This window comes from Mugil cephalus, chromosome 11 (genome assembly GCF_022458985.1).
Source record: "Mugil cephalus isolate CIBA_MC_2020 chromosome 11, CIBA_Mcephalus_1.1, whole genome shotgun sequence".
NCBI classification, from domain to species: Eukaryota; Metazoa; Chordata; class Actinopteri; order Mugiliformes; family Mugilidae; genus Mugil; species Mugil cephalus.
Genome location: NC_061780.1, coordinates 26,856,663 through 26,883,592, shown reverse-complemented (window position 1 = coordinate 26,883,592; position 26,930 = coordinate 26,856,663). Strand labels below are relative to the sequence as shown.

Sequence of the window (26,930 nt, the reverse complement as noted above, 5' to 3'; positions counted from 1 at the left end):
CAGACAACCTGCCAAAAGATTATGACTATGACTGGTTTGGTGTGAGGCGAATATCCAGCTCCTCAGTGAAATATGATCATATGTCCGTCTGATTAGCTCTGGTCATGGGTTTGATTCCCATGTGGACAGAGACGGTGCCCCCGGCACTAGGCCCCTGTGGCCCCTTGTGGGAAGTTTCTAGTTTCTATTAGTGTCGTTGGTTATTTTATCCTGTTAAGCTTTTTAAATGTGCTTTCTAAATAAAAGTGACATCAACTGAAAGTTTTGTGGTTTTGTCCAGTTCGTTGGACGCCTGTGCTGCAGACTCTCTCGTGTGGAGCAGTTAACTGAAACAAAGTGTCATGAATGACACGCCCACTTCCTGAAAGCCCCTTTAAAGGAAGTGATTTTAAAAAGCAGCATCTGTGTGTGTGGGCTCCGAGACCAACCAGCTCCTATTTCTGATTCATCTTCAGCGGAGAAACATGTCGGAGCTTCAGCGAACAGGTGTCGTGGTGACGTCTGGATGGACTCTGTGGATGCTGCTCTGCTTCCTGGACACAGGTAAAAGATGCTTTAAATTAAAGTGAATATGATGCTGCTCTTCTGAAATGGCTCCATGCTATTTTTTTTTTTTTTTTGCGAGGGCGGGGGTCGTAATTTACGTTGACGCTGGATGTCAGAAGCTGCACATGTGGCTTAATTTATTTTGCGGCTGCATCTCTTCCTGTGGTCTGCAGGTTGTCAGTACCTTTAGAAAGGTTAACATGCACTCGCTCGGCCACTTTATTAGGCACAGTAGTGAACACAGTCTAATGTTTTAACTGATCTGGATGGAGGATGGAGTCTGAGGCGAACTATTAAACGTTACTGATTTGAGGAGATGAGACACATTTTGGAACAAGCTGTGATTATGTATTTATTCATTTATGTTTAGTTCCACTATGAAAACAGTTTGTTTCATTAGCATGCATTCACTAGTGTACCTAATAAACTGGCAATTGAGTGCAAGGTGCAGCTATTTAATTTTAAAAGACGGCTTCATTGTGTGTGACTATGCTTCAAAAGTTAAAATTAACTTTATTATTATTTTTGCAGAACTACAAATCAAAACAAATGCAGATGTGGCAGAAATTAAAAACCGACCGCAGTGAATTCTAATTAACATTAGAAGACTATTTGCATTTCCCTTTACACTCCTACTGTCACAAATGAAACAGGAAATATAAATTAACATGGATATAATGTGACGGTGTAACGGTGAACATGTTTGCAGACACTTGAGCTTCGATTTCTTCAAACTTCTAAACAAAGAGGTTGTGTTAGTGTTTGAGCTGAATGTGTAACGTTGCTGTTAGAGTGTGGACCCTGGAGGTCCGTGGTTTAGAGTGTGGACCCTGTTGATGTTGATTGACCTCAGTGAAACATGAATTATTTGAGAAGTGATTTTTTTTTCTCATCAGAGTCGCCTTGTTAGTTCTCCTTACTTATTTCACTTCTTGTTTACTTAAGTTACTGCGTGATCGTGTTATTTCTGTCCTGAAACCGGGTTTTCCTCTCGAGCTCAGATCGAAAAATGAAATCGTGGTGTTTTCCTCTTGGGATCCAGTAAGTGATGAGAGGAGGAGAGAATCAAACATTCCCCAAACTACAGCAGCTTCCTCTTCTTACCTGCACAGACCCCATGTCCTCGTATGGGGACGTTTTAGGTCTGTTGCAGGTTATTCTGCTTCAGTCAGACCTGTTTTCTGCCATGTACTGGTAGCGAAGGAAAGTTCTAGTTTGATATGGCTCGTTTGAGGACGTTGGGATTTCATCGTTTCCAATTCTGCTATTGCATTAAAATAAACAGTTTTATATTTGTTACAGTCAAATAATGCCTTTGTCCACCTAATTTATTCTATTTATTTATTTTAACAAAACCTACTTCCAGTACAAAGATGATGCTTATTTTTTTATATGTCTTATGTCCTACTGATCCCAAACACTTTCAGATCTTAATGTTACCTTAAAGAAATTCAGATGAAATTCCAAACACATACCTGGTTGTCAGGAGGTTAAGCTGAAATGTCTTTGTCTTTGTCTGAGGTTGTGACTTGTGTTGTACCAGGTGTCCTCTCCCTGGTCGAGGTTCACCAGCCTCCGGTCGTCACTGCTGCTCTGGGCCAGGACGCCATCCTCCCCTGTTGGCTGCAGATCTCCCGGGACGAGGTGTTTGAGACCCAACCCGTCCTCTACTGGATGTACTTAAAGCAGAACAGCACCCCCCCGCCCCGAGTCTGGATCCCCTCGGGGGGATATATGGGACGGGTGGACCTTCTGGACAACCCGGACTCAACCAACAAGTCCATTATTCTCAGAAAGGTCGAGTGGGCGGACAGTGGGAAATACCTCTGTAAACTGTCCATCACGTCCAAGAAGGAGGGAAGTTTTAGGAGAAAGGGCAACGAGACATCACTCATGATCTACGGTAAATACAGGGTGTTTTCGTTGTTTTTTTCTTATTGTTTATAGCTGTAAAAGAGGAACATCTGTAGGTTCATCTTCTCCTGGGGTTTCCTCAAATTAGACGGAAGTAGATTAAAGAGAAGGACTGAGGTCAGAGACTCTAGAGACGTCCTGTAAAGGACAGAAACATGACTCAAACATCAGAGGAGTTTCACACAAGTCGTGAAAGTAGAGAGAGAGAACCCAGTATCACATATCAGAGAGGACTGAACCAGGGTCCATGTGTCCAACGTGTCTCCATCAATGATGAGACTCAGGTCCTGGTTTAGTTTCTATGAATCAGGGATTTGTCTCATGTTTGTGTTGAAGTGTGTGATGACAACAGATCAAAGGAGCTTTGTGAGGAGCTCAGAAAAAGAGTTGTTGTTGCTCATCAGGCTGGAAAAGGTTCCACAACCATCTGTAAAGAGTCTGGAAGCCACAAATAATCCACAGAGAGTCAGACAGATTGAAGACGACTGTTCCCCTCCACAGGAGTGGTCCACCAACAAACATCACTCCATCATAGTGGGAGAGGAACCAGAGGAACCCAGGGGAACTTCTAAGCAGCTAAAGGCCTCTCTCACATTGGCTGATGTTCATGTTGATGAATCCACTCAACAACCAAAGACACTGCTCTCTGTCCACAAAGAACATGTGGGACAATGTTTAGTGGACAGATGAGACCAGAGTAGAATAGTTCGGTTTAAATGTCGAGTCGAGGAGGATTTAAAGGCTTCTAAGAACTCAGTGTCAGGACCAGTTCTCTGCAGTGTTTATTAAAACAGTTTCTGGAGAAAGAGTAAAGATAAACATTTACGTCAGTGTGTAAATTAACGAGAAAGAGGAAGTAAATCTGGTCTCATATCTGGTTCCTGGTCTCATACCTGGTTCCTGGTCTTTAAACTAATGTAAACATGTATTTGTCACTATAGAACGTCAGAGCTGATTCAACATCATCACATTAGAAACATTAGGACACTTGTTCTTCTTCATGGTTCCTCATAAACCAGTTCAGAGGGGGGACCTTGTAGACCACATTAGACCCCGATTAGACCTGACAATGTTTCCTTGATCTTCTCTGATTGGCTCAATGAAAACCACATGACAATAAACCTCACTGAGAGGACATCAAGTTACCTGTGGGGGTGTTAAAGAAGCTCATTAACGTCTAAATCCTGTTTCCAGGGACCGTGCTCTTCGGCGTCACCAACCACAATGAGTCTCTGCTCCGCTGTGAAGCCACCGTGACGAGGGGCGTAGGATTCGCTCTGGCCGTTTTCCATCAGGGCTGCAGGCTGGAGACGGTGGACTCGGCTCCGGGAGCCTCCTCCGGGACGTTCGTCACTCTGTCCGAGACCTTCTCCCTGAGGGGGGGAGGCAAATACGAGTGTCAGCTGCGTCTGAACAGAGATGTGATAACCAGGAGCATCTTCCACAGCAACCTGCCTGGTAACAGCTGCAGCTCCCACGCATGCACACATATGCACTACGCAGCCAAAAGTGTTCACTCACCATCCTAATCCAGGGGATCCAATCAGCTCCACGGGCACAGGTTTATTACATCAAACACCGAGGCATGCGAGTCCATCTGTTTGTTCTGGTCAACACTCAGAATCATGGATGAGCTTCTCCTGTTCTGTTAAAGACATAAACACTTCACTCTGTGTCTGTTCTGAAGCTGATCGATATCTGTTTTGGTGGTTGATTTAATATGACTGTTCAAGGTCCGATCTGAGTCTGATTATTACCAGTGACGGGAGTTTTTAACCGCATAGGTGATGGTGATTGGCTGAGGTGCAGTGGATCAGAGGATCAGTTTATTTCAGTTTATACATAAATCACACCCACATAAAGCGAGGCTGAATGTGGAGGAAAAGCTGCAGCCGTCACCGGTCGGACTGGGTCGGTTTTTCTCTGACTCATATCTGCCTGTTACATTCTGACTCGACGTCTGACAGGTCTGACAGTCTGGATCAGTGTAGAAGCTCCAGCTCAAAAACAAGTTTTAATCTCCCATAAAGACCGATCTCTGAAGGGCACAGATAGTTGTTCCTTTTCCTTTTTTTTCAATCAAACAAATCAAATGTGTTGTTACACGATGGTTAATGAAGGCGGCAGATATCGGGCTCTGTGCAGGACACGGTGATTTATTCTAGTATCAGCCTTTAGAAAGAACGAGGGTTTGATTCTTCAGGTCGTCAACAAACTACAACTTTATCTGCAATGTACGCGATGACGTATGAGGGAGGAAAAAACAGGCAGCAGCTCTCACAGGTGGAGGTCCGACCCTTATATGTCGACCTGTTGGGGTCTGAGGGGTGATAAATATTAAAGGTTCTGTAGAACTACGTGTCTATACAATTATATATGCAACTGGCTGAAACCTGCTGAGAAAAATATGTAATTATTAGACATATTTAAAACTTAAAAAAACAACAACAACAACAGAAAAAAAAGAAGAGTAACCAATAGTTACTTTCCCTGGTAACGAGTTACTTTTATAGTGGAGTAATTCAGTTAGTAACTCAGTTACTTTTTGTGAGAAGTAACTAGTAACTGTAACTAATTACTTTTTAAAAGTAACGTGTCCAACTCTGATCATCACACCGAGGTTTCAGACTTTCAATGTGTTTCTTAACAGCAGCCATTTAGTGTTTAGTGGCAAAAACAGTTCTCTCTGAAGGAAACTGGCTCAATCAAATATTAACCTGCTCGAAACAGAGACAAGGACACGATGGAGCTATGGACCGTTAGCACTGATGTCACAAAAACATGGGGAAATGTGTCCGATCAAATTAAGCACAACTGGACTCAATTCGTACAAACTAGTGTGGATTTGGAAAAGTGGATTAGCCTCAGTTTCAGCTAGTTTTAGCTAATTTCATCATGATAAATGCAGAAATAGTAATAAAACTTATCTGACAGCCTCCAGAGCAGAACTGAAGAAGTAACTTAAGCTTTGACTTCATCAATAAATTCAGCATAAATTAATATTATCTGACACTAAATGAACCAAAAAACCAGGTGTCTGTGTCTGGAGTCAGTTGTTTCTTCTAAAGCAGTGAAACATTTACTTCTCTGTTCTCTGGGAGATATCTGTAAAAATATAAAATATATCTGTAAAAATATAAAACATATCTGTAAAAATACAAAACATATCTGTAAAAATATAAAATATATCTCTGACTGCTTTTCCTTTTTTATTTAGTTTTAAAGTTTAGATGCTATTAAAGTCTATGACTCTATATAATGCTGCTAATCTCTGCCTCTCAGTGGCTGTAACCACAGAGACGTCCTCTTCCTGTAGCATAATGTGTTCACCCTCTAGAGTCGTCTGAGGACGGTGTTAGATTTATGTGTGTCAGCCATTCACTCGGATTCATAACTTCCAATGATCCTCTGAGTCCTGCCCAGGTTTGAGCCACTAAGACGAGAACGATCGAGATTCATCAGAAATTCACATTTATTTGGAGGACGTTTGTTTTAATTTAAAGACTCAAACTCCTCTTTGCAGGTGAAAATGTTTCACAGTTTTTCTAGAGCTCTGATTTCTGTGAGTTCGGAGATGCCCGGTTTCATCCACTGAGACGCAGTGAAGCTGTTTTCAAAGCAAAAGGAAGTGGCTTCGAGAGAATCTGCTGCTTTGCGTCTATCTCTTTGTTGTTGTTTTTCACTTTTGTTCTGCAGAAAAAGGAACAAATGAAACTAAACTAAAGGTCTGAGTTGAGTTATTTCGATCAGATCACTGAACCTCTTCAACATTAGTAATTAATATGGAATACATGAATGCACATTTTAATATTTTAATTAATGTCTTTAATTAAATTAGGAAAATATTTAATATAAAAGATAAAGATTAGATGTTTTATTATCCAAGTGGAATATATTTATATATAAAGTTAGATCAAAGAACATAGTAAACAATAGAATAAGATATTTAATATAAGATTAAAGATTCAGGATCGTTTTATTGATCCCCACAGGGAAACTGTTTTATCCAAGAGTCTCAGGATCAAAGAACATACGTGAACCAGGCACAGACGTAGGAATAAGAGTCAAGATGAAAATAAAATTAGGTAAAATGAAAGAAAACTAGAAAGTCCTGTGAAGGCGGCCATTTTGGAATCGGCTGCCAAAAGCTTGTGATAAATCCACCAGGGGGCAGATAACGCGTCATTTTAGTAAATATTTAGTAAATGTGATTTTCTCTCTCTGTGTTAAAGCTTAACTTTGATGACAGATGATTTATTTGTTTTTTATTTATTTGTGTCTGGACCAGGTGACGATGGACAAAGAAATGCGTCTGGGACGAGTTCATCAGGTGCTGGAAGTGAGTTTGTCCAAACTAAAGAGTCAAATCTCATCGTTTTTTTTTTTTCTCTTTGTGGTTTGTTTCTAAAAAAGACTCTTTGAGACGTTTTGACCACAGACTGTAAAATAAATAAATAAATAAGCTTCATGTTATGAACCATCCTTGGAAAATCCATTTACATAATAATCACAATCAATCCATCTGAGTTATTTTATTTTATTCAATTGAAGTTAATTTAATGGTATTTCATTTCATGTAATAATATTTAATTTAACAATATATTCATTGTGTTTCATTGTATATTGTCTAATTGAATTGTGTCTCTCAGCACCGTTGTACCCGGAGCCGTGGTTCCTGTACACTGCTCTGCTGCTGGTGCCCGTCGCCTTCATGGTGGGAGTGTTCACGGCCACACTGCTGCGAAGATGAGGCTGCTCTTCATCATCATCACCATCATCATCATCATCACCATCGTCTTCATCATCACTATCATCATCATCATCATCATCAACTTCATCACCATCATCATCACCATCATCTTCATCATCATCATCATCATCATCATCATCATCATCATCAGATCACAGTGGACAAATCTTCATCCTTTGTCGTCCTCAGCCGAAGCTTTTAGAGACAAATAATCATTTTTGTATATTTCTTGATAATCCACCTTTAATTAAAGCAATCAGCCATAAGATTATGACCACCCAGCACCATCACAAACTTTCCCGTGAGGGTGACGTCAAACTCTTTCAGAGAATATTATCTTTACATCGTTTTATGAACAGATCTAATCAAACATGCAGCTTGTGTGTCTTCGCTATTAGTGAAACACTTTTATATTCACCAGCATTTATATTAAATTATTATAGGCGTTTATGGATCAGTTTGCACAGTAACACAGGAATCAAATGTTTTAAAATGGGACCTGATTTATTGTCTCTGAGGGACAGATGAGAGTCCTGACTTCCTGTTAATGAATAAAATGTCTCATGGAATAAAAAAAAATAAAAAAAAATGCATTAAATCAGTAAAGACATAAATCTTCATACATGTTAAATTACTTTAATGATTGTATTTCTGTCAGTTTTTTAGACTGTGTTTAAATATGGATGAACAACATTCAACAATCCTTGTAAAAACTAAATATGTCATGTGTAATTTAGTGTTTTATTTTGGCCCAAGCCCCGCCCACTGACCTGGAAGGGGTGGGGCTTATGACCTATACTGTAGCCAGCCACCAGGGGGAGCTCTACTAGCTTTAGCTTCACTTTATATACGGTCTATGTTTTAGCTGCGCGGAGTCGTGGTGAATCTCAGTCCACAGGTTCCTCTTTTCTCAGAGATGAGTTCATGCGGTTTTATTCTCACACTTTTTGTTTCCTCCTCTCGTCTCTCTTCCTGTTTTCATGTTAAACCAGTTAACGTCGATCCTCTGTCTCCCCCTCGACTTCATCTTTAACATCTGATGGCGTGTTTCACAAATGTGTAAATATATATATATATATATATAAACTGTTTTCATTTTTCCTTTCTGAGTTTGTTATTTATTGAAAATTAAATGGACACACATGCACACACAGCATCGCACAACATTATTAAAAACCCTCCTTCCTTCCCTCCTCCCTTCATCAATCCTTCCATCCTTCCTTCCATCCATCCTTCCATTCTTCCTTCCATCCATTCTTCCATTCTTCCGTAGTTTTCTAGTCGTCGTGCTCCGTCAGACTTTACATGAGACTTGGGTTTGAGACGAACCCGTTAAAAACACAGAGTTTGTCCCGTTTTCCTGAAGCCGTCGCGGTCGAGGCAGCGACGCTGCTGCTACTCCAGCTGAACGCCGTCACAGTTTTCTGCCGCCTTCAACATCCTGGAAACGCAGAGACGACGGCGGATACGTTAAAGAAAGAAAGAAAGAGTGAGAGGAGAAGGAGAAGGAGAAGCAGAGGACGGACTTACGCCTCCTGGGCTTTGAGGGCTTTGCGGTTCTCGCGTCCCTCGTGCTCGTCCCACGTCTTCTTGTAGCAGTAGATCAGAACCAGGATGAGCCAGAGCTGCAGCAGCACGATCAGCACATACATCATGATCTCCGACACCACGGACGTCAGCTCGCGAGTGGCTGCAGGACGAAACCAGGTCATATCATCAAACATCAGACCTCAACCATATGTGAAACAGGCTCATTTTACTGAGCGAACACGTTTAATATTAATGTTTCACGTTGATTCGACGTTTCTGATTAAAAATGACTCAAAGTAACAAACACATAAAAACACAAATATGATGCGTGAAAGTTAATTAATATTAAATATCAGAGACTATGAATGATTCAGTATGAGCTCATTCCTTCCTTCCTTCCTTCCTTCCTTCCTTCCTTCCTTCCTTCCTTCCTTCCTTCCTTCCTTCCTTCCTTCCTTCCTTCCTTCCTTCCTTCCTTCCTTTCCTTCCTTCCTTCCTTCCTTTCCTTCCTTCCTTCCTTTCCTTTCCTTCCTTCCTTCCTTCCTTCCTTTCCTTTCCTTCCTTCCTTTCCTTTCCTTCCTTCCTTCCTTCCTTCCTTCTCTTCCTTCCTTCCTTCCTTCCTCCCTCCCTTCCTCCCTTCCTCCTTCCTTCCTTCCTTCCTTCCTTCCTTCCTTCCTTCCTTCCTTCCTCCCCCCTTTCCTTTCCTCCCTCCATCCCTCCTTTCCTTCCTTCCTTCCTTCCTTCCTTCCTTCCTTTCCTTTCCTCCCTCCTTTCCTCCCTCCTTTCCTTCCCTCCTTCCTTCCTTCCTTCCTTCCTTTCCTTTCCTCCGCCCCTCTGTCGTTCCTTCCTTCCTTCATTCATTGCTTCCTCCTGTCCTTTCATTTACTTTCCTTTCCTTCCATATTCCTTTCCTCCTTTCCTTTCCTTCCTTCCTTCCTTCATGACCCAGTGTCCTTCCTTCCTTCCTTCATGACCCAGGGTCCTTCCTTCCTCCCTCCCTCCCTCCTTCCCTTCCTTCCTTTCCTTCCTTCCACCCTCCCTCCCGCCTTTCCTTCCTTCCTTCCTCCCCCCTTTCCTTCCTCCCTTCCTCCCTCCCTTCCTTCTCCAGTAGAAGTCTCCGTTCATTGGTCCTTCCTTCCTTCCTTCCTTCCTTTTCCTTCCTTCCTTCCTTCCTTCCTTCCTTCCTTCCTTCCTTCCTCCATGACCCAGTGTCCTTCCTTCCTTCCTTCCTTCCTCCCCCTTTCCTTCCTTCCTTCCTTTCCTTCCTCCCTTCCTCCCTCCTTTCCTTCCTACCTCCCTCCCTCCCTCCTTGACCCGATGCAGCAGAAACCAGGACGCTAGCGCCCCCATGTGTCCTGTGTCGGATCAGACTCATTCACAGAAACTGAAGCAGGAGCCGAGTCTCCTTCACCTTCAGCCACCACCGAGAGCTGCACCTCCTTCTCCACGGTGACGTCCTCGTCGGCCAGCGGCAGGAAGAGCGTGCGGTGGAAGGTGCAGCGGAACGTGCCCGCGTCGCTGAAGGTGACGTTGTGCAGGAAGATGGCGCCGGTCTGGATGTCGGAGCTCAGCGTCCCCTGCCACTCGAGGCGGCCGCTGAAATCGCTGTGGAGGATCACGGAGGTCGGGTGGTCGTAGCGGAAAATCTGCTCACACAGGAAAGATGATGATGTGATCAGAAGTCTGTCTGCCCCCTGCTGGACTTATCCAGGCGCTGCAGTCACCAGCTTTTGGCAGCCATTTCCAAAATGAACATTTACATTTATAATTAGTTAATACTTTATATTACAACAACGTGTGTGTGTTATATTTAAAATATTATTTATTTAATTGAATTAAGAAGAGGAGCAGGAGGAGGAGGTCCAGACCTCCTGGGCCGGGATGGACTCACGTGTTTGAAGTCCTCCTCCCCCTCTGGTCTGAAGAACCAGTGCACGGAGGCTCTGGCCTGAACCTCCTCTCTCCTCTTACAGGAGATGCAGCCCAGGAGGAAACTTTCTCCTGCGACGGCCTCAGTCAGAGAGTCGACCTCCGAACAGCCGGCACGACACTGAGACACTGGGAGGAGGAGGAGAGGAGGAGGAGGAGGAGGACAGGGAGGAGGAGGAGAGGGAGGAGGAGAGGGAGGAGGAGGGAGGAGGAGGAGGAGGAGAGGGAGGAGGAGGAGGAGGAGGAGAGGAGGGAGGAGAGGGAGGAGGAGGAGGAGGAGGAGAGGGAGGAGGAGGGAGGAGGAGGAGGAGGAGAGGGAGGAGGAGAGGAGGGAGGAGAGGGAGGAGGAGAGGGATGAGGAGAGAGAGGAGGGAGGAGAGGGAGGAGGAGAGGGATGAGGAGGAGGAGGAGGAGGAGAGGGAGGAGAGAGAGGAGGAGGAGGAGAGGGAGGAGGAGGAGGAGGAGGGAGGAGGAGAGGGATGAGGAGGAGGAGGAGGAGGAGAGGGAGGAGGAGAGGAGGGAGGAGAGGGAGAGGAGGAGGAGGAGGAGCAGGAGGAGGGGGGAGAAGGGGGAGGAGAGGAGGGGAGGAGAGAGGAGGAGGAGAGGGAGAGAGGAGGAAGGAAGGAGGAGGAGGGGAGGAGAGAGGAGGAGGAGAGGGAGAGGGAGGAGGAGGAGGAGGAGGGGAGGAGGAGGAGAGGGAGGAGGAGGAGGAGGAGGGAGGAGAGGGAGGAGGGGGGAGAGGAGGAGGAGGAGGAGGAGGAGGAGGAGGAGGAGGGAGAGGAGGAGGGAGGAGGAGGAGGAGGAGGGAGAGGAGGAGGAGGGAGGAGGAGGAGGAGGAGGAGGAGGAGGAGAGGGAGGAGGAGAGGGAGGAGGAGAGAGAGGAGGAGGAGAAAAATATAAAATCAGAGATAATTTAAACTGCAACAATTAAACAAATAAAATCAAATAAATAAATAAACGTGTTTATTCATAAATATAAATGATATTTTCTGTTTATTATGAGAAAATAAAATCTGGATTCATTTATAACAGAAATTATTTCCTTCACTTTTAGTGTATTTTATATGTATATATATACATATATATATGTGGCAGAAAATGCCAAAAGATTCACTAGTTCAAACTAAGTTGAAGTTGTGGGTGAGACTGGACGAGTGGATGTGAGATAAAAGGAGATTTAAACGTTTAATGAGATAAATATGAATAATGTTTTTCTTTAGAGGATAATAAAGAAAGAAGAGCAGAATAAACGGAGTCTCACCAAAAAGACTGAGGAGTAAAACAGACCATTTCATTTCTGCTGCTGTTTCCTGGAGGCGAAGCTGAAGAGAAACCGAGAGGGATCAGATCCACATTAAGTCCATGCTCCGTCTGGATTCACCTGGACCGTGTGCAACAAATAAACAACGAACAAAAAGCTTTCTGGAACTTTTCAAGCTCTTCTCACGAGTCCCGTCCGACTTTAAGGCGACTAAATTTAGAGCGTGTGAATCCAGGAGCGCAGCAAGAAACCTGAGACCGAGAAACCTGATCCAGAGCAGGACGGCAGCACAGTCCCCCTCACTCAGTAATACACAATCATATAATAATAATAATACACAATCATATAATAATAATAATAATACACAATAATATTTATAATAATAATAATACACAATCATATAATAATAATAATAATGATACACAATAATATTTATAATAATAATAATACACAATAATATTTATAATAATAATAATAATAATAATAATACACAATAATATAATACTAATAATAATAATAATAATAATAATAATACACAATAATATCTATAATAATAATAAATAATAATAATACACAATAATATAATAATAATAATAATAATACACAATAATATTTATAATAATAATAATACACAATAATATTTATTATTATAATAATAATACACAATAATATTTATAATAATAATAATACACAATAATATTTATAATAATAATAATAATTATAATGTTTATTATAATAATAATAATAATATAATAACAATAATGTTTTAATAATAATAATAGTAATACTACTAATAATAATAATAATAATAATAATAATAATAATAATAATAATAATAATAATAATAATGCTGTTTCCTCTCTACTGAACCAGCAGCTGATCTGAATCTAAAACCAGAAGTGATTTGTTAAACAAATCAGCTGAGAGGAAACAACAACAACAGCTCTGTACAAGTTATAGTGAAACTCTGAGGCCCAAAGGTGGAAACCAACTGCAACTGGTTCATTTACTGTACAACATTCATTCACTGCTTTCTTTCTTTTTCTTTCTTTCTTTCTTTCTTTCTTTCTTTCTTTCTTTCTTTCTTTCTTTCTTTCTTTCTTTCTTTCTTCTACCCAGTGGTAGATATGTGTCCCTTGTGTCCTGTGTCTTGGTGTCATTGCTGCTAGTTTGTAGAAATCTGTTTCATCTCATCTCATTTCATGTTTGACCCGGTCAGAAAAAACGAGGCGGTCGAGGTCAAGGCCCAGACGGACGTGGACGGACGTGGACGGACGTGGACGGACGTGGACGGACGTGGACGGACGGCCTCGTCTGACACCGTGAAGGTGAGGAGCTGTTTTCTCTCGCGTCTCTACAGGTCAGCTGATTAAACTGTGTGCGCGTGTTTGTGTGTTTCACGAGGCCACGGACGCTGTCATGTGATGTAACCTGATGAAGCTCTGATGAGGGTCCTTGTCCCTCTCGACCCTCCGTCCTCCAGCGAATGATAGAGACGGTAAAAATCTGAATTCAAACAATCCCTCAAGGAGACGCTGATGTGTGCTGATAACCCCTGTGTGTTGTGTTGTGTTGTGTTGTGTTGTGTTGTGTCAGACCAAACGTTGTGACACGCCTCCTTCCCTCCATCGCTATTCTGCTGCTGCTGCTGCTGCTGGTGGTGATGTTTTTTTATTTTTAGCACAGATCGAGTTTCCAGTCCCTCTCGATTCAGCAGCAACACAACCGACCGGAAAGCTGCAGGGAAGGAGGCTGAGTACGACACACGAGACAAGGAGGAGGAGGAGGAAGAAGAAGAAGAAGAAGAAGAAGAAGAAGAGGAGGAAGAATTTGCCAAAACTGCCAAGTCATACTGATGCTCTGCTGTTGATCTGAAAGATGCAGAAACAGATGCTGCGTCCGAACAAGGTAAAGACAAGTTCACTTCCACAGAAGAGGATTCATTCAAGCTTCCTCCTCTGTAACGTTTCCAGCTGCTCAGTTTTTTTCCCGTAAAGTCCGATGTTCCGTGTTATTCCGAGTCAGGGCTGTAAGATGCAAAGTGCACACGCCTGCATTTGAATAAAGTACAACTCCCTGTGAATCCGGAAAAACGTGCAGAGACTCAGTGGCTTCAGGTCAATCAGCTGATCGGGCGGAAAATAACATTTTGGTTTTTCCAAATAACCAACTGGATAAGTGTTTCTTTTTTTCCTTTTTATTTACAGACTTTGTTCGCTCTCGCTTGTTTTCAGCCACAGACAAGGTGACCTGTGTTTCCTGGATCTGTCCTGAAGAAATGACATCTAATCTCCTGTTATATCCCACCAGAGTGTAAAGTGATGCCACTGCCAGACGCCGGAGGTGAGATCATTGTTGTGTATTCGCCCGCGCACACTCTGCCACTGTGATTCTGCTGCAGTTTTCTTTTGGTTTGTCTCTTCTCACTGAGATTAGTCTCAGCTCCAGTCATTAGTGTCACACTCAACTCGAGGTTAAACATCGATTGCACTTGTAGGACACAAGAGGTCGCAATGCTCCTTGTGCACGACTTTTTGCTCACATCGGCTCCCTTCAAATTGACTCTGAAATGAAAAGCCAAGTGTGTCCTCACCTGCTGCTGCTGCTCAAAACCTGCACAATATATGCGGAAGTGACAACAAAGACGAACGCGGACATTGAGTTAAACGATTCCTCCTTGAAAAACAAAACAAAACATAACCGGGCAAAAAAAAATGCAGTTTATAAATATATAAGTCTCCTAATTATTTAATTGTTTAATTATAGTTGATTAAATATGATAGTTTGTTGATAGATGATAGATTAGAAAGGTTTTTGGTTAATGTCACCAGATTTCTGAAATGAAATTCGGGACGTTTTACAGTTTGTAGATGAAAAAAATAAAAATTATCAAGATGAAATTACGAAACTGAAAGTTAGTTTAATTTATTTGGAGATATCTATTCATATTTAAATGTTTTTTATATTGTAAGGTCAACGCGACCAGAACCGTAATAATTGTAGTTTATGCGCAACGCGCTCCGGCTACCGTAATAACCGTGGTTCTAGTCTACGCGCAACATTTTGTTTCTCATTCATAAAACGGTGAAATCGGGGACATTCTAGGGGACAACTTTAGCCCCGGGACGCGTCGTCCAACGCGGGGACTGTTCCCAGAAATAGGGACGTTTTGGGTGTTTCCAGTCAGTTTGTTTATTGTCAACAATCTTGTCGCTTCACTCGCTTGTAGCGAGGGGCGGATCGATCCAAACGTCGATACCAACTTTGGTTTGATATGATCGAGATCGATACTTACGTTTTAGTTTCTCTCTTTTTCGAATGAAGTGATCTTTTTTTTTTACACTGTTTATTTAAGAAATAAAACGCAAAGAAGTGCAACGAAGGAGAAGATTTAATATAATAATTGTATAGTATTGAAGTTTCTGAACAATACTTTGTTTTCATTAGTTTTCAACAGTTGTTCCTGACCAAAAACGTTTATTGTGTAAATAAAGTATTTTCTATTTGTCTTTAAACTTTTCCCAAATTGTGTATTTGATACATAATTGATTAGTATAGATTTTAAAAAAGGAAAATCACAAAAGCTTAAAGCTCATGAAAATGAATTCAGATCCAGATTGACGGTGAATTCTGGCCCTGTATTTATTTGGTATCGGATCGATACCGAATCTAGCGGTATCGCACACATCACTACCAGTCAGGACAGTTATGTTCCCGGACTGTACCACAAAGTTCGCTGGAGGGGTGTTCGACTTTGGTGGCTAGGAAAAAAACAGCTGTACACGCTGTTGTTGGTTACTTTACGTAACATCTATAACATCTTAAGTTATATATGTTTGTGTTTTGTTAAAATACACGGATTTATTTCAGTTTTAAAAGAGCCGGCCCCATCCTCCACCATTTTCTCTCACAACTCACACGCGAACCGAGCGAATCGTCCGCTCCGGCTGACTTTTCACTTTTCGTCAAATAACGTTAAATCAAGTTAGTCCGCTGATGCAAATGCTAAGCTAACTCCGCTAACATTTAGTCCGATAGCGGCGTTTTAAAACGAGGGGGAGGGAGGGGGGTGTTTTTTAATAGTGAGAATGGAAGAGATCGGAGCGGAGCTTCTGCTTAAAGGAGTTAAAGTGTGTTAGTCGAGCTTCTTTTTTCTTCTTGTTGTTGTTTTGTTGTTGTTGTTGTTGTTGTCGGCCTTCGGGGGGGACGTTGGTTAGCGTCAGGCTGCTAAAGGCTAGCTGTTAGCCGTTAGCCTCCGACAATGTTGATGTGTTCCTCCTGTGAGAAAGTGGATTTTAACATCACTCCTCGCACCGTGGCTCGGCTGGTTTTCGAGGCCGAGCAGGATAACAGGACCGGCGGAGGAACCTCGTCCAATGGGAGGTAGGAACAAAAAACTTTAACCCCCCCCCCCAAAAAAAAAAAAATGTTTCCGCAGAGGCTCAAAAAGAGTAAATCTGCTTTATTTATACAGAACATAAACACACAGGTGAACCAAAGGGCTTTAACTTGAATATAGAAAGCGGGACAAACACCTTTTAAAAAGTGTTAGTAGTTGGTGTAAAAAAACAGAAAATGGCTCAAGAAAGACAAACCAACAATGAACGAGGGGATTTATATAAGTTAATGTGTCTTTTATGGAGAGAATTACATCCAAATAAAGAACCAAACTGGCATTTTTAAAGAGAATTTCTGATTTATATCCTTAGTTATGATGGGTTTGTGTTGTTTTACTTAATGAACAAATCCCCCACTTGTCGGCACAAAACACAGGAAAACAAGTATATGAGTAAAAGTAAGATATATATAAAAATAATAGATAAGATAGTAAAATAAAAGTGTCTGAATAAACAGCTTTAAAGTTTAGTTTTGTAGAGGTCCAGGTTGGTGATCGATCAATCACTCAAATTTTATGTGTGTAGCCTGTTACAACAACAGAAAGGTACATAACAACGACAAAAAGAAGTTGTACCTGGTGATATTTGACCCTGTATTTGATTTGGTGGCACGTATAATGAAAACAGAACCGGGCCAAGAATAGAACCTTGTGGGACCCCACAGGAAAGAGAAGCACAAGAAGAAGACATGTCTCCGACCAAAACAAAGGAGACATCATTTCTTCTTCTACTCCATCAATTCAGGACGGGGAAACTGTTTCTTCTTCTCCACCTTCTGTATGTTCTTAACCAACCAATCAGTTTTTTTTGTGTAGCTATTTACAATAATCAAAAGTTACCCAAAGTGCGGTTTGTTCCCCAGCCTGGGACGAGGCCGTTAACAGCTTTACAAACAAACATTAAAGGTTTAAAGTCAACTCTCAAAGGGACGGGAAGCCAACGAGGGAATAAAGGACCGAAGTGATGTCCTCTCTGCTTTTAGTGTTGTTTAAGAAAAATCTTGCAGCTGCATTTTTGCAAAAGTTGAAGGCGGCGAAGAGACGACAGAGACACACGAACATGCAGAACATTGCAGCAATTCAGACACAAACTGATTAGGAAATGTTTGGCTTTCTCAAGGTCGTGATGACTCAAAAAGAAAAAAGTTTAGATTATTGCCAGGAGACATAGCTAAAAAAAAAAAAAAAGACAGAGTCCCCAAACACAAGACATTCTGTTTCGTCTGTTGAGGTGAAGAATATTTTGGGGTGAACCGCTGCTTAATATCAGCGATGCAATCAAATAAAGTGTTCTGTGCATTAGCTTCAGAGGCAGATAGATCTGTAAACCATCTGTGTAACACTGAAAAGAGAAGTCGTGTCTGGCTATAAATGACCGAAGTGGCAGCACGTTTAATGAAAACGGAATGGGGCCAAGAATAGAACCTTGTGGGACCCCACAGAAAAGAGAAGCACAAGAAGAAGTCGCCGACCATCACAGAAAATGTTGTATTGAACAAAGTGGGGCAGTGCCATGGATGCGAAAACAGTTCAGGCGTCTTAAAAAGTCTTAAAAAACTCATAATCCCAGTTTAAGGCCGTAAAAATTCTCACACAAACAACGTGAGAGAATATTTTGCATTGTAGGTTTTAAATTACATTTAGTGTTTATTTGCAGTTTATTATATTTCTGTTCCTCATTAGTGGATATTAGAGTTGATGGTTGAATAACAATAAATTTTTGATATTTTGACAGTAATTCTGATTTTCCTTATTTTTTGTGCTTCACCTGGGTCTTAAGTTTAACCCATAAAGTCTTAAATTTCTGTGCTCTCTCCGTCTCTTCTTCTTCCCGTCAGACGGCTGCAAACTTCATTATTCCTACATAAACTGATAAAATCAGACAACGTTTAGGGCCCTTTTGCTTGTGTTTCAGGTGCCTATGAGTCGTGTGCATGAATAAACATCCTTTAAATAAGTGTTTTCCAGATTTTAAAACGGCGTTAAAGGAAAGAAACCTGAACAGACGTGTGCGTAGAATGTGTTTTCCATTAATCATTTGGGGATTTATCATGTGATCATATGCGGTGGCTTGACCTTCAGGTTGGAAGGGAAACTATGCACCAATGAATCGCCATGAATAATCTCACCTGCAATATAACGGTATATATATTATATTATATATAACAATATATATATAATATAATTGAATGCAGAATTTTAGAAAAAGTTCAGTCTGAGTTACAGGTGGAAAAAATATTGATATGGCAATATATCGCGATTGATTTTGAATGTCTAAATATGGATTTTAAAAGAAAAAGTCACGTTTTCGGTCGATCGTGAACGACTTCTGCTTCTAAAGCACTAAAACTGACGTTTGGAGGCTCTGGAGAAACGAATGAGCCGGACAAAGAGAAGTTTAACTGTGTTCTGACGTTTAAGTGGCAAGAAACTTGATGCACTTTTCTGTATAAGCGCAGTAAATTGGAAATGATGCAATTTGTGCAATGAAAACTTCTCAGTGAACTGCGTAGAATATTGCAATATGTCACAATATCATAATATTGCACTAATGTATTGTATCATGAAGTCCTTGCTAGTACCTCCCCCATGTCTGATCCTGTGTTTTCTCGATCTGTACAAATCCACAAAAAACGTGCAAAAGAAACTTCCTTTTCCTGATATTTTGTTCACGCTTTTTGATTATTTCTATTTGCTGGCGTTTGCGGTTGTGATGAGAGAGAATAAAGCTGCTGTTTTCTTCAAACAGAAAGCGGGAGAATGTCTTTAACGGTCGCGTCACTTTATCTGAAGTTTATAAAGCGTGTTTTTTATTGATGCGTGGAAGCGTTGAGCTCAGGTTGGTGTGTTGGGAGCTGAGAGGTGAAGGATTATCACTCTGGACAAACAAGACGCTGCCAAGATTGTTTCTTGTTCAAACAGATCACATCAAATAGTGTCTGGCTTTGAAGGCAAACAATGGTGGAGGGAGGACACATCGGCGTGTTTCCTGCAGCCTATGGTGGTGGCATTTAAACATTTAAAGCCCGGAGTCGGTCCGTCCTTGTTGTTCCTGGAAACGCTGGGGTTTATTTTCATCGTGTTTGTTTTGTGAAAGAGGGAGAGGAGAGCGTTTATTTGAGTTTTATTTGAAGGGAGCGATGGTGAATAAAATATCAGAATGATTCACGGAGCAAAAAGTCGAGCACAAAACAAAAGGAGGCAACATTTCTTCTTCTACTCCATCAATTCAGGACACGGAAACTGCTTCTCCTCCTCGTTTAACTCATCCCTCTCCTCCTCCTTCTTGTCCTCCTCCTCCCCTTGCTTCTTTACATCCCATTTCTAATTATTTTTCCACCTCCTCCTCCTTGTCATCCTTCTTTACGTTCTCCTCCTCCTTCCTCCTCCCTTCTTCTCCGCCTCCTTCTCTTGCTGACCTCCTCCTATCTCCATTTCTTCTCGTCCTTCTTTTCCTCATGCACCTTCTCTTTCTCCTCCTCCTCCTCATTTATTAACTCATCCCATCTCTCCTCCTCCTCCTCGTTTAACTCATCCCTCTCCTCCTCCTTTCTCCCTCCACCCGTCTTTACGCTTCCTCCTCCCCTTGCTTCTTTACATCCCATTTCTAATTATTTTTCCACTTCCTCACCTCCTTTTCCTCCTTTTTCCACTTCCTCCTTCTTGTCATCCTTCTTTACGTTCTCCTCCTCCTTCCTCCTCCCTTCTTCTCCGCCTCCTTCTCTTGCTGACCTCCTCCTATCTCCTATTTCTTCTCGTCCTTCTTTTCCTTGTGCACCTTCTCTTATCTCCTCCTCCTCTTCCACTTTCTCCTCCTCCTTGCACCCCTTCTCTTTCTCCTCCTCCTCCTCATTTATTAACTCATCCCATCTCTCCTCCTCCTCCTCCTCCTCCTCTGAGAGAAGCAGTTCTCATCCAACATGTCATTAAGGTTCTGATCGGGTTCAGTTCGTCCCTTTTGAATTCCAGGTTTGTTTTTTTTATTTCTTTTAACTCTGTGATGAATCTGAAGTTTGTGTCGCACTAAAAGGACGAACTGAAGAACGAGAGGAGCTGAGGCTTCGACTTGAGACCAGAAATTCAGGAAACTTCCTGCCGCAACAAACCGGCTGTGAAGAAACCGTCGTCTCACCCTGACGTGAAGAAACTTTGGTGTTTTTTTTTTTTTACTTTTTGTCGACTCTAAAGATGCAGCTTCTTCTCGTCGGTTCCCTCGACTCAACCGTTAGAGACTAAGATTAATCCCTTGGACGGCTCAGAAGATGACGATGTCCTCCCCCGTCCCCACGCTGACTGTCCTGCCCCCGTCCTCCGACACCGAGTCCTGGTCTCGCTCGCCGAGCCCCAGACCGTCGCGCTCGTCCCGCCTCGGCCGGTCCCACCGAAGCCGGACCCGAACCAAGCGATGCAGCGAAGACGAGCGCCGGGGGAAAAGCCCACAAATCGTGACCGAGGACAGACGCCGGAGCCCCTCGCCGTCCGTGTCCCCGTCCCCGTCCTCGTCCCCTTTGGGAGATCGGGACGGCCCTTCAGGTGACCTCCTCCTGCCCCCGTCTCGCTCCTGGTCTCGTAGCCCGTCGCCGAGCCGGCGCTCCCGCTGGTCCCTGAGGAGCCTCCTCAGCAGAGAGTCCGACTGGGACGGCTGCAGGTTAGTGAGCTGGGTTCTGGTTCTGGTCCAGGTTTTACCTGAGACCGGAGTCACAGGTCCAGGTTTTACCGGAGACCGGAGTCACACCGCTGCTTAAAGAATGAAAACATACAAACTTTGTCCAGAAGCGGTTCCTTTTTATTTTTAAGGCGTTTTGTGTTTGTGTCAGTTGAACAGAATATTAATTTAAATACTATAAATACAACTAAGAAATAAATGGACCAATATAAAATAAATCTGCTCTTTTAATAAAATGCTACGTGTGGTCAGGTGTTGAATCTAGTTCCAGGTGTTTCCTCCTCGTTGCAGGTTGAACAGTCTGAATCTTTAGAGGTGAAACTTTTGAAAACGTTTGGTTTTAGACATTTTGAAGGTTCACTTCCATCCATGCAGGAGAAAAACGGACGAGGCGTCAACGCAGCAATAAAGCTAAAGGAGGCTAAGCTAATTAAAACCTCACTGGCACCAAATGAAGAACCCAGGTCAGTCTGGATGCTACCATTAGCATCAGCACCGTTAGCATCGTGCTAGCCAGTATCAGGACCCGTCCCCACAGGACGACCGGCAGAATAAACAAACTCAAATAAATAGGAAATAAATGAACAAACCTGGTGATGAGTAGTTCAGCGACAGTGAGTTTGGTAATGACATAGTTAAAGTACAGATTCACCCCAAATAACCAGCCGCTAATTTATCTGCTTCCTCATCAGCTGAAGCTGTGAAGTGAAAGTCATTATTCAACCGTCTCTGAACAACTCTCAGGCTTGAACTTCATCAGTCGTATTTCTCATTGACTGAACGTTTGTCCACAGACCAGTTGCTGTTTAATTACAAACTCAGATCAAGACGTTTAAGGCCCCAGTAAGAAGCTGGAATTAACACATTTTAAAGGAAACTTTCTCAGGTCTAAGTCTCCTAATAATAAAAAAATACATGTTAATGTTTGTTTACCACTGAAGGGCAAAAAAAATATATATGTTAAATTCATTAATCTTGATTTTCTCCGTGGAAATTAAGAACATTCACAACAGATTTCTGACGTCCTACAATAAAAGTGGGTTGTAATTTAAAGATTTCCAGGTATTTCAGTGATATTTCAGTGAGAGCCTGTGAAGGGTTAAGATAACATTCGCCCTCGGACGTTACGGTAAATGAGCGGCAGCCTCCAGATTAAACGAATCCCGTGAGAACAGGGCGTGTGATGAGTTTATCAGCAGCTCGTCGGTGCGTCTCCGGAGCACCAAGGTTAAATATAACGAGCAAACACAGGAACTCTGCAGGCGTGGCTCCCGCAGCCTTTTCTCCTTCCTCCTCCTCGCTCATTGCGTCACCGCCGGCCAATGGGAGCGGGCCCCTCGGTCTGATGATGTCATGGGCGGCCAATCAGAGGAGGCCCCACTCTTCTCCCCTCCCCCTGGGCTCCATGTGAACAGCTGGGCCCCTCATCCTCCAGGAACCTGGGGTCTGAACAGCATAAGACGGTTCATATTTTAATGTTTTGCTAGTTTAACTGTTTAACAGCTGTCGTTCCCGTCAGGATTAGGAAAGTTTTCTCTTTGAAAGAAGATAAAACGTCTTTTTGAAGAGATTTAATCTGATTCTGCTCCGTTAAGATATGACACCACAGACGTAAATCTGCTGTGGATGATCAGGACATGGAGGAGGACACGCTACTACTACGCTTTCTTCTTCTTCTTCTTCTTCTTCTTCTGTTACGTGTACTTCGTCTACTTCCTTCTTCTTCTTCTCTTCTTGTGTTTTCTTCTAATTATACTACTACAACTACTCGTACTTCTGCTTGTTTTCTTCTTGTCTTCTTGAATTCTACTACTTTTTCTAAAACCACCTCTACTTCTCCTCCTCCTTCACCTCTACTCCTCCATCTCCTCTTTCTTTTTTACCACCTCCTCCTCCTTCTCCTCCCACTCTTCTCCATCTTTTCCCTCCTCATCTTCCTCCTTGTTCTCGTCCACCTCCTCGTTCCTTTTCTTTATTTTTCTTCTTCCTCTCCTGATATTCCTCCTTCACTCCTTTCTCCTCCTTTCTCCTCCTCCTCCTCCTCCTCCTCCTTCTGTGATGCTCCTCTCCGTTAATCTCCACGTTCACTGTTGATCTCCTCTAGTTGTCGTCGTCGTCGTTGTTGTTGTTGGAGCTCGTCAACGTCTCGTTTTTCGTTTGTCGGTGAAAGCAGATTACGCCCGGGGAGGGGTGAGGAGGGGTGAGGAGGGGTGAGGAGACGTGGCTCTAGGCTCAGCCCAGCCCAGATTATGATGTGGAGTCTTAATCCCGAGCGGATGGATGGATGGATGGATGGATGGAGAGATGGATGGGGAGATTGGGGGTTGAAGGGGATTGGGTTGGGCTCCGGTCGACTGAACGCTGCAGATTATTTTCATTTATTGAAATTCTTTGGCACAATTTGTTAAATTAATCGAAATCCTGGTAAAGCCACAGAAAAGACCATAATAATAATAACAATATTAATAATAATAATAATAATTATAAAGCTGCAGGTCTGGGAGGTGAATTATAGTAAACATGTGTCTGCATCTTTGCTCTGAATTCAGGTGAGACCCTTAAGTTTTGTCTTATCGTCCTTATCGATGCCTCCAGTTCTGCACCACCTCCCTGTTTAACAAAACAAGATCAACACATGGAGCCTCCCCCCTCCCTCCCTCCCTCCTCTCCCCCCTCCCTCCCTCCTCTCCCCCCTCCCACCCCTCCTCTCTCTCTCTGTTAGTGATGGGAAGTCCAGCTCTTTTCTGGGAGTCGACTCTTTGGCCACGGCTCCCGAAGAAGAATCAGCTCTTTGTTGGGTGTCGTTTTATATCTGAATGTTTTGACCCGGTGAACACGTGCGGTTTATATGTAGATGAGCCATCAGTGTTTTTATTATGAGAAGCTTAATAATCGTCTCTGTGTTATAAATCAATGTGTCGCTGCAGAGAAAATCTCAAACTCGTGCTTTTGTTTAATATTTCAATAAAACTTTAATCGTGGAAACAGTTTAACAAAACACCGCAAACGAATCCACACGAGGAGCGAAAACAGGAGCAAACAGAAACGTTCTCGTGCAGGTTTGTGGTGGGAACGGATCTTAATGTTGTTTTTGCAGTGAACTGAGAAAAGGTCACATGTTAATGAAAATACAGGCATCTAAGGTTCTCTAACTCTTTATATGGGTAAAGTTCCTTAACTCTATCCAGGGACCAGGAACCATGTGTGGTAACGTGGTTCCTGGTTCCTCTCAGTGAAGTTTATTATCATGTGGTTTTCATTGAGCCAATCAGAGAAGATCCAGGAAACATCCTCAGGTCTAATCCGGGTCTAATGTGGTCTACAAGGTCCCCCTCTGAACTGGTTTATCAGGAACCATGAAGAAGAACAAGTGTCCTAATGTTTCTAATGTGATGATGTTGATGATGTTCTAATGTGACAAATACATGTTTACATTAGTTTAAGGACCAGGAACCAGATATGAGACCAGGACCCAGATATGAGACCAGAACCAGATATGAGACCAGGAAACAGACATGAGACCAGGAACCTGATGTGAGACCAGGAACCTGATGTGAGATCAGGACCCAGATATGAGACCAGAACCAGATATGAGACCAGGAACTAGATATGAGACCAGAACCAGATATGAGACCAGGAAACAGACATGAGACCAGGAACCTGATGTGAGACCAGGAACCTGATGTGAGATCAGGACCCAGATATGAGACCAGAACCAGATATGAGACCAGGAACTAGATATGAGACCAGGAACCAGAAATGAGACCAGGAACCAGATATGAGACCAGGAACCAGATGTGAGACCAGGAACCAGATGTGAGACCAGGAACCAGAAATGAGACCAGGAACCAGATATGAGACCAGGAACCAGATATGAGACCAGGAACCAGATGTGAGACCAGGAACCAGATGTGAGACCAGGACCCAGACATGAGACCAGGACCCAGACATGAGACCAGGAACCAGACATGAGACCAGGAACCATGAGACCAGGAACCAGATATGAGACCAGGAACCTGATGTGAGACCAGAACCAGATGTGAGACCAGGAACCTGATGTGAGACCAGAACCAGATGTGAGACCAGGACCCAGATGTGAGACCAGGAACCAGACATGAGACCAGGAACCAGATATGAGACCAGGACCCAGATATGAGACCAGGAACCAGACATGAGACCAGGAACCAGACATGAGACCAGGAACCAGATATGAGACCAGAACCAGACATGAGACCAGGACCCAGACATGAGACCAGGAACCAGATATGTGACCAGGACCCAGATATGAGACCAGGACCCAGACATGAGACCAGAACCAGATATGAGACCAGGAACCAGATATGAGACCAGGAACCAGACATGAGACCAGGAACCAGACATGAGACCAGAACCAGACATGAGACCAGGAACCAGATATGAGACCAGGAACCAGACATGAGACATTGATTCATCAGGATTTAACTCAGGAAAATGTAATTTTGTGAGTCTTCTTGTGTCCTACAATAAAACTACAGAGTTGATAATTACTAATAATTACATGATGGTGTGACCCTGAGTCCTCTGTGACGCGGTCACCAGGTCAAAGTGTCCCCGTCCTCACTCAGAGGACAGAGGACAGAGGACTATAAACGGTGAGGAGCCGACTCTCTCGCTCGTTTCGATGGGGGAATCGGCTCTTCTGATTCATTCGGCTCTTTTGCGCATGACGCATCGCTCCTCTCCGCGCTGGGGGATTACGCATGGACGCATGGACGCAGGGACACGGGCTGCCCCCGCTCACCGGCCGCCGCGATCGGTCCAGACAGTGTCCGGAACCAAAACCCGCCGCACACGATGGGAAACTAGCGGCCATCCGAGCGGAGGAGGACGGTGCACGATGGGCGCATCCTTTTTAGCCCGCAGCTAAACGAAGCGAAGGCGGCGGAGGAGCGGACGAACACCCGCTCCCTCCTCCCTCCCTCCTCCCTCCCTCCTTCTCTCCCCGTATCTATCTATCCTTGTAGCGTCCGTCTGGTCTGGCTTCACCCCCCCTTATCCACCTCCCCTCCCGCACCCACACACCGGAGAAGAACCGTTCTATTATTATTACCAGCTGGAGACATGTTCGAGTAAGTGTGACCGCCGGACCGAGCCGAGCCGAGCCGAGCCGCGGCGCGTTCGTTCGTTCGGGTTGTGATCCGCTGCGTCCCGCCGGTAGCGCCGCTGTGGGACGGGGGTTAAAGCGGATTTGTTTACGTTTGTGCCTCCTCCTCCACCTCCTCCACAGGCCTCCGTTTCCCCATCATCATCATCACATTCTACATGTTTGCTTTGGTCGCATGTTTGTGTCTATGACGGATGGATGTTTGGTCTCTGGTTCTGGTTCTGGTTCTGCTCAAGGCTCCTTCCTGTTGAAGGAGAGTTTATCTTTACCACAGTCACCTTCATGCTTCCTCTGGAGGTTTCAGACCAGATTCATTCATTTTTTATTTTATTTTTATTGCCGCTGTATAAATTGAATGGGATTAATCGTGGTTCTGGTTCTGGTTCTGGTTGTGCTGGACGTGTAGGTCTTGTAGTGGTGTGATGTGACACAGGGATGGAGGCTGCAGTGAAGCAGATTGAGGTTGTAAACGCATGCTGACACAGATTTACATCAACTACAAGCCTGCGTGGCTAAAGATAGACTAATACCCGCCGGTCATAAAGCCTCTGGTCATCACGGCCGCCGCCTCAGCACCGTCATAGTCTCACATTTACTTTCCTTTTTCATTAATTATTATTACAAACGTGTATTTTATTGCACATTCTGCAGCTTTAAACATTCGGTCCAATAAATCTTTGTTGCAGTCAGAGTTAATGTCGTGTGCTGACGGGAGCTCGTACCTTGTGTCCTCTGCTCCAGAAATGTTAAACCCTCCAACTTCTCTCTGGAAGATTTGTCTCCAGGAAACTTTTC

At 43.3% G+C, this 26,930-nt stretch overlaps 3 protein-coding genes across 11 annotated transcripts in view; 2 read left to right on the top strand and 1 right to left on the bottom strand.

The window, feature by feature from the left end:
- Nucleotides 1-396: 396 nt before the first annotated feature.
- On the top strand, nt 397-7,917 carry LOC125015758. The gene is made up of 5 exons (XM_047597699.1): nt 397-543; nt 2,090-2,449; nt 3,655-3,918; nt 6,749-6,799; nt 7,110-7,917. The coding sequence occupies exons 1-5, from the start codon at nt 465-467 to the stop codon at nt 7,208-7,210; spliced, it is 855 nt and encodes a 284-aa protein (XP_047453655.1). The 5' UTR covers nt 397-464; the 3' UTR covers nt 7,211-7,917.
- Nucleotides 7,696-12,160, bottom strand: si:ch211-225p5.8 (uncharacterized protein LOC555567 homolog). Of its 2 annotated transcripts, XR_007113638.1 has the most exons (6): nt 11,931-12,160; nt 10,632-10,798; nt 10,152-10,386; nt 8,741-8,900; nt 8,245-8,651; nt 7,696-8,214 (listed from the first exon to the last, which is right to left on the bottom strand). XR_007113638.1 is itself a non-coding variant. In XM_047597701.1 (5 exons), exons 1-5 carry the CDS (start codon nt 11,962-11,964, stop codon nt 8,606-8,608), a joined length of 642 nt encoding a protein of 213 aa, XP_047453657.1. In that variant the 5' UTR covers nt 11,965-12,160; the 3' UTR covers nt 7,696-8,605. The 2 variants fall into 2 exon arrangements, 1 of the variants encoding a protein (XP_047453657.1); XM_047597701.1 differs by having other exon boundaries at nt 7,696-8,651.
- Nucleotides 12,161-13,591: 1,431 nt separating this feature from the next.
- The window catches only part of gramd1a (GRAM domain containing 1A), a 39,880-nt gene continuing 26,541 nt past the window's right edge, over nt 13,592-26,930 (top strand). For 2 of the 8 annotated variants that reach the window (XM_047598829.1, XM_047598824.1), the window contains exons 1-3: nt 13,592-13,838; nt 14,165-14,273; nt 20,357-20,974. In XM_047598829.1, coding sequence (XP_047454785.1) covers nt 20,589-20,974 — 386 coding nt within the window. In that variant the 5' untranslated portion in view covers nt 13,592-13,838; nt 14,165-14,273; nt 20,357-20,588. Of the gene's footprint in view, nt 13,839-14,137; nt 14,274-15,731; nt 16,314-20,356; nt 20,975-25,635; nt 26,101-26,930 lie in introns of those variants that run through there. The other 6 variants (XM_047598826.1, XM_047598825.1, XM_047598827.1 and 3 more) reach the window with 6 other exon arrangements.